Source organism: Myotis lucifugus, unplaced genomic scaffold (genome assembly GCF_000147115.1).
Source record: "Myotis lucifugus unplaced genomic scaffold, Myoluc2.0 scaffold_1, whole genome shotgun sequence".
Taxonomy (NCBI): domain Eukaryota; kingdom Metazoa; phylum Chordata; class Mammalia; order Chiroptera; family Vespertilionidae; genus Myotis; species Myotis lucifugus.
In genome coordinates, this window is record NW_005871049.1 from 20,860,481 (window position 1) to 20,867,847 (window position 7,367).

At 38.8% G+C, this 7,367-nt stretch overlaps 1 protein-coding gene across 4 annotated transcripts in view; it reads left to right on the forward strand.

The window, feature by feature from the left end:
* The window catches only part of ARFIP1 (ADP ribosylation factor interacting protein 1), an 83,032-nt gene extending 76,272 nt beyond the window's left edge, over positions 1-6,760 (forward strand). For all 4 annotated transcript variants that reach the window (XM_006081786.3, XM_006081789.3, XM_006081787.3 and 1 more), the window contains one exon: positions 4,888-6,760. In XM_006081786.3, the coding sequence (XP_006081848.1) occupies positions 4,888-5,043 (156 nt within the window). In that variant the 3' untranslated portion in view covers positions 5,044-6,760. The remainder of the gene's footprint in view (positions 1-4,887) is intronic.
* Positions 6,761-7,367: the final 607 nt, after the last annotated feature.

The following is a 7,367-nucleotide window of genomic DNA, read 5'->3' on the forward strand; positions in this document are numbered from 1 at the left end:
CCAACTGCCCCCCTGCTGGCCTAGTCACCCCTACGCAGCCTGCTTGTTCAGTCATTGGGTCATCCCTCACTAACCCCCCTGCCGGCCTGGTCACCCCACACAGCCTGCTTGTTCAGTCATTTGGTCGTCCCTCACTAACCCCCCTGCCAGCCTGGTTGTAGGCAGCCATCTTGTGAGGGCATGAGGGTTAATTTGCATATTACCTCTTTATTATATAGGATTCCTTCCCTAACCTATTCTCTTACCCCCCTCCTACCTTATATTTTTTTCATTCTACTGTTAAAGGACATTTGTATTGTTCTGTGCCAGCTATGAATATTCCTGACCTTTCCTCATAAGGCAGTGTGAGTGTTCAGCTTTCTAAAATAAAGCCAAATTGTTTTCTAATGTGGATGTACCAATTTACATTCCACCAGTAATGTACACAGTTCCCTTTGAGCCACAGTCTCTCCAAAGTGAACAAAATGGTATTCTTTTGTGTGTTCTTCATTTTTATTTCCCTCATTATTTATTGACCACATATATTTCTTCCAATATAAAATACCAGTTCATGCCTTTGCCCTTATTTCTGTTGGGTTGTTTGGGGTTCTTTTTTTGTTTGTTTTTTAATTGATTTGTAGGAGTTCTTCATGTATTTTTGTACTAATCCTTTTTTGTTTATGTGTTATATATATATATATATCTTATACCATTTATGACTTGTGATTTTACTCTCTTTACAATAGTTGTTGACAAATAGAGTCTTTACAATAGTTGTTGACAAACAGAAGACCTTAAACTAGTTTAAGTTATCAATCTTTTATTTGTTAGTGCCTTTTGCATCCTATTTAAGAAATCTTTTCAAACCCAAGGTTGTAAGATTTTTCTGAAAGTTTTAGATTTTTTTGTTTTTCACAATTCCATATCTACCTGGAGCTGGTTTATTTATATTTTATTTATATCATGTGAATTAGGAATCCAGTTTTCTCTCCAGGTAGTGAGTGAATAACCAGTTTTCCAAGCACCATTGTTCTCCCCCCCACCCACCCACACACATACAGAGATCTTTCCCCCATTTTATTGTTTATTGTCTTATTCAATTATAAGAATTCCTTATATATTGTAGTATCAGATTCTTTGTCTTATGCATATTTTGCAAATATTGTCTTTCAATATGTGGCTTGCCTTTTTATTTTTATAAATGTCTTTTGAAGAGAAAAATATTTTAATTTTGATGAAGTCCAATTTATTAATGTCTTTCTTTTATAATTTACTAGAGGCCTGGTGCATGAAATTCATACATCGGGGCGGGGGGGGGGGGGTCCCCCTCAGCCCAGCCTGCAACAACACAAGCGTTCTGCACCCAACCTCCCAGAGGCCCTCTGTGGAATGCTTGCAGGGTGACGATGAAAGTGTTCACCTCCCCCCCCAGCCACTCCGTGCCCACTGCCCAGAGGCCCTATGTGGCTAGGGTGAAATGCTTGCCTCGTCGCCATGGTGACAAAGCAAGCATTCTGCCAGGCCGCTCACGCTGCCCGCTCTCAGCGGCCGCCCCCCCCCAGGACTGGGGGACTCCAGCGGGGCTGAGAGGACTGGGTGCCGCCATGTTTGTGATGGAGTGATGGCTAATTTGCATATTACCCTTTTATTAGATAGGATGCTTTGTGTGTACTATTTTAACCCTTTTCGGTCCAACCTCGAGGCTGACTCGACAGACCAGGCACTAGGAGCAGGTCCAACGTCGAGCAATAAGAACATTAAAAAGTTCAACATTCAATCCCGTCAATTAATTTGGACCAGACTGTTTGAATTCCAAAAATAACATTGGACCGCAAAGGGTTAAAATCTTTGCCAAACCCAAGATCATTAAGATTTTCTCCTATGTGTTTTTCTAGAAGTTTTATAGGTTTTTAGCTTTTTTGTTGTTGTTAATCCTCACCTGAGGATGCTTTTCCATTGATTCTTAGAGTAGAAGGAAGTGGCAGGCGGGAGGAAGGGGAGACACACACACACACACAGAGAAACATCAATGTGAGAGAGACACATTGATTAGTTGCCTCCTGCACACGCCTGGCCTGGGCTGGGGATTGAGCCTGCAATCAAGGTACAGTGCCCTTGACTGAAATTGAACCCAGGACCCTTCAGTCCATGAGCCAATGCCCTAGCCACTGAGCCAGACCAGCTACGGCTGGGTTTTAGCTTTGACATTTAGGCCTTTAATCCATTTCAATTTAAATTCTGGAGATGTAGTGAGGTGTAAAGGTCAAGGTTCACTTTTCATGACTCAGTCCTTGGATCTCTTTTTATGTATACACTCTCTTGATGAGCTTATCTAGTCACATGGGTTTGCATATCATCTGTATATTGAAGTACTATATTGACTTCCAATTCACATTTCCATCCTGGACTGCTATCCTGAACTCATTCAGTTTCAAAAATACAGCATTTCCCTGGGTGTTCCCTGGGAAGGCATCTGAAACTGAGCTCTTCATATCCACCTTTCCCTCCTCCACATCTGGCCTTTTTTTTATTGTGTTGAGGTAAACTGATCGATTTCTATCTTTGAAAAGGAAAGAACTCATATTTCTTCTTTCATACTCAAAACACTTCTCACACACTTGGGACACCACATGAGTGGGCTTTTTCCCACACTGACTGATTCTTGACGCCGGCTGGGTGTCCTACAATTCAATTCAGTTCTGACACTGTGGACCCCACCACCATCACCACCTTCAGACACCAATTGAAAGTCCAGGTTTTCACTTGTTTTTCTGATGGACTGGCTATAAATCAAGGGTTCTCACAACCCCTCCTCGGATTCAATCACTTGCTAGAGTGGCTCACAGAACTCAGGAAGAGTTTTCCTACTAGATTCCCAGTTTATTACAAATATTAAAGGCTACAGATGAACAGCCAGATGAAGAGATACTAGTACATAAGGCGGGGTTTGGGAAGGTCCTGAGCACAGAGCTGCTGTCCGCAGCGCGTGGAGGGCGTGCTGCCCTCCTGGCACATGGGAGCGTTCATCAGCCCAGAAGCTCTCCAAACCCCGTACTTTAGGGGGTTTTGTGGAGCTTCATTACATAGGTCTGATTGATTAAGGCATTGTCCATTGGTAATTAGTTCAGCCTGTAGCCCCTCTCACCATACCCCACTTTATGATAATAAGATTTTTGGAAAGTCCCTAGAGAACCACAGGATGAGGTTTGGTTGCCACCAATCTCATTATCATAAAGTGGACTATGGTTGAAAGGGCTCATTATGAACAACAAAAAAATACTCCTTTTAGCTCTGGAAGTGTTTCAGATGTACACCAAGAGACCAAGTATTATAACAAAAGGTGTTCCCACCCTCTTATCCTTTAGGAAATTACAAAGGTTTTAGGAGCTATGTTCCCAGAGTGAGGATGAAGATCAATTATATTTTCCTTATTATAAACCACAGTATTACAATCTTCTTACAAATTCTAAATCAGTGGGTTCTAAATAAGTGAAATTTTGTTTCACTAAGAAAAGTCAGTGTTGATTAAAGATTTGACTGTCAAATAGGTAACCTTGGATTTCACTGAAATTGAATGAGTACTATTCTGTGTCAGACAGTGTGCTGGGTAGTATCCCATTTCATTTAACCCTTACAACAGCACAGCAGATTCCGTTGGTAATGGCATCCCTGATAAACGGATAAAGACCTTGGCCAATGAAGTTAGAAGTAACCTGTGCCTGTGTCACAAAGACACTAGAAAGTGGTACAACTAAGATTGGCACACACACTCCTCTCCTATGGGCAAGCACTTGCTTCTCAGGCCTCATTTTCTAACATTACATGGCCAAGCTTACTTTTATTTGTTAAAAAAAAACAACACTAACTAAATTTGGAGATCTAATGGGCTTTACTATGTAGTTCATGAACTGAGCAGCATCCCATCTAGCAATTAGGAGGCCATTCAAGTGGATTGTACAAAATGGAAGGATTTTGTAGACAGAGTTTAGAACTAATAAATTAAGAGTAGATTATTTCCGGCAAGGACACTTACCTCTAGGGAAAGGCAGGGGTCTTATCAGGCAGAACACCTCACTGGTGTGGATCAGGAAATTCCTGGCTGATTGGTTTAAAATTCCATCCTGGGAGAGGCTGAAACTGCAGGTAGGTTAGGTTTTGCATCTAGCCTAAGTGACAGCCATCTTGGGCCTGTGGTTTTTCTTTTTAATACATTGTAGAACAGTCCCCAGGGGTGTGGATTTTGAGAGGAGTGATTCTCTGGGGCCATTGTAATAGTCCACTGTAATAGGATACTTCACTCATCTCCTAAATTGCCATCCAGAAACCTGCTTTTCCTGTGATTGTCCTGTTTCCTTAATAAGTGTCTCTACGTTGAGGTTCACCATCCTTTGATGTCTATACTTGGTATAGAGTGTATGTCATTAGTAATTTGTATATAATTTTTCCTGTTTAGTATTTGATTTTGAATATCCTTAGTTTGAGAGGGTATTTAATGATATTTTTTAATTAATGCCCTCAACAATGTTTGAAAATGGCTAACAGAGTACAGGCATGCCTTGGAGATAATGCAGGTTCAGTTACACACCACTGCAATAAAGCAGGTCATAATCTTTTTGCTGGTGGAGGGTCTTGCTTTCAGTTTGTAAAATACGCAACATCTGTAAAGTTCAGTAAAGCTGCCCATAATAAAACAAGGTATGCCTGTACATATTTAGCTTCTTAAACTGATCTGTCCCCTGTAGGGAAAGGAAAAGTCATCAAAGGCTCAGACCCTGCAAGACAGTGTACAGTAGGTATATGTGAACTACTTTGCATTATTAAAACAGCTTTTCCTGAGGAGAGAGATATGTGAGACAGTTCGTTGTCATTGGTGTTAATGCGAGGTCTTGTACTCTGCCCTGTTCACAGGTGAAAGTATTGCACAACCAGCTGGTCCTTTTCCACAATGCCATCGCCGCCTACTTTGCTGGGAACCAGAAGCAGCTTGAACAGACCCTTAAACAGTTCCACATCAAGTTGAAAACGCCTGGAGTGGATGCCCCATCTTGGCTTGAAGAACAGTAAAATCACTCCTGGAAACAAAAACAAACAAAAAAAGGAAAGTCACATGGTTCTATTTCTAAACAAACCTAATAAGAGTGAAGCACAGTTGGGAGAAGAGAAACGGGGTGACAACCATTATAGAGATTCTCACACAAACAGCTTTAATTTTTCCCTTTTTCATACTTTAACAATTGAACTGTTAAATTTGATGGGAAGGTGGGCGGTTTTAACGAAAACATAATTTCTATAATCTGAACACAATAATTTTTCTTTTTGAGAAGTCCTTTTGTATTGTAAGGGTTGATGGCTATTTCTGTAGTTTGAAAACATCTAATATAGATTTGCACTGACTGGATCAAAATTCAAGGATTTTGGTCCTGGGAATGAAGGCCAGTTGTAACTTTTCCAAAGGGAGGTTTACATGATTTGTATCAACATCAGATATTTTATATATGAATATATAAAACATCTTTAAGAGATTCATTTTCATGTATTGTCTTAAAGAAAGAAGAGACTATTTTGCAGAGTAAAATTATTTGGTGTTCCTACAGCATCCACGATAGGCTGGCAGCCGCTCTAATGACTGACTGATTAGCTTGTGGAGTTTTGGCAAATACCTTTTTAAAAATGAATCTGTACCATTGTACTTTTGTTTAGACTTTTTTTTTTAAGATGCAGGAATCACACTAATTTCTATGAGGCTTTTGAGCTTATGAATATGCATCATCCAAAGTCAGAGGGTGGTTATGTTAGCAGTCTTTTGATTCATGATGAAACCTGCTTAAGAAAAAAAATTTTTTTGACAGGTGGACTTGGGAATAGAAATTCTTGATGGTTTCTAGAGTAGAAATATGTGCTCAGAAAGCTAGTTTTTGGGTAAAATCTATTTTGACAGAAGTGAATTCCTAGACAGCTTTCATTGACTTCCATATGTAACAATACCGGTTAAGCCTTAAATCACAGATATGTGCCTTCTCAGATACAGTAATTCTCATTCAACCAATGTACAGAATCCATAAGGAAACCCCTTTCAGATAATGTTTGACCTGTCTGTTCCTTCCTTGGAAAGGAGCATTGTGTATACATGTTGGGTTTCTTTGTACGCATTAAACCACATTTAGGGTTTAAGGTGAAATCAACTTTTGAATACACTATTTGGTTTTTCTTCATTCCTTTTATGGAATGGGGAGACAGGAGTTTTTTCATGAGTAATGGAAAGGCAGTATGGGCAGAGTGGTGGTAAGAACAAGGGGGACTGGAAAGGCCAGCACTAATTTAGTTGCTCAGCACTGTTGGTTTTGTGTTCATGTGGTTGGCCTGTCCACTGTGTGGTTCAATCAGTAATGTAATCCTTTTTCAGTATAAGTTTTCTTGATTTTTGTCATAGACATAAATTAATATTTTGAGAGGTATTCCTTCACCTGTTTTTTTGTGTTGAAATGAAGTACTTAAAATTACTGTTATATATGAACTTGTGGACTGTAAGATTTGTTATATATGTTCAAATGCCTTTTAGCTGGCTTTTTAAATAATATGCCTGTTTTCAGTGCTTAATACAATGTAATGTGATTGTAAATCATAAACCTATTTTAAATCATTCCCTCCTGTATATTTGTACTCCTGAGAGCCTTATTTTATTCTTCCAGCAGAATTACTACTTGTGATAGTTCATTTACATTCCCCAGAATGTGCCTCTGGTGTGAATTTTGTATTCTTATTAAAAGTGTTTGCTGCAGTACCTTGTTTCTCTGGCTCTTCATCATTTAAAATAAGAAGCACCTTTTGGAAACTCTGAGGACATAGGACATATTATTAGGTGTTTCTGTAATTGTTTTATCTCAGTAAGTTATTTTTTTCCCCTCAATTGAAATCTCTTTAGGGAGAACACCCACTTTTACCACATTTTAATAACAATTACAGTAGCTAAGGAATTAAGTAGTTTTATGGGTTGATGATTTTTCAGAATAAACTAAAGATATTAGTGATTCAGAGACATGGGTACATGTGCAAAAGAAATAAGTAAATTAACATAGCCACTTCGTTAAGTAATTCGTATTCATTGTAGAAAAAAATAGAAATTAATTTCAAAAAATTAAAGATAAAATAAATCACTTGCCAAAATAAATCACTTGCCAAGTTAGTAAGTATTGCATGAAACTACCTAACTCTCCTGAAGTTAGATGTTTTAGTTAACAATTATAAAGTTAATTTGAATATGCATACATTCATCTTTGTACTCTTACCTGGTTATTCCCTTGGTTGGATGCTTAGAAGTAAAAATGAGCTTTCAAAATATATACAAACTTTTAAGACTATGTTATATATTGCCAGTTGGCTTTCAAGAA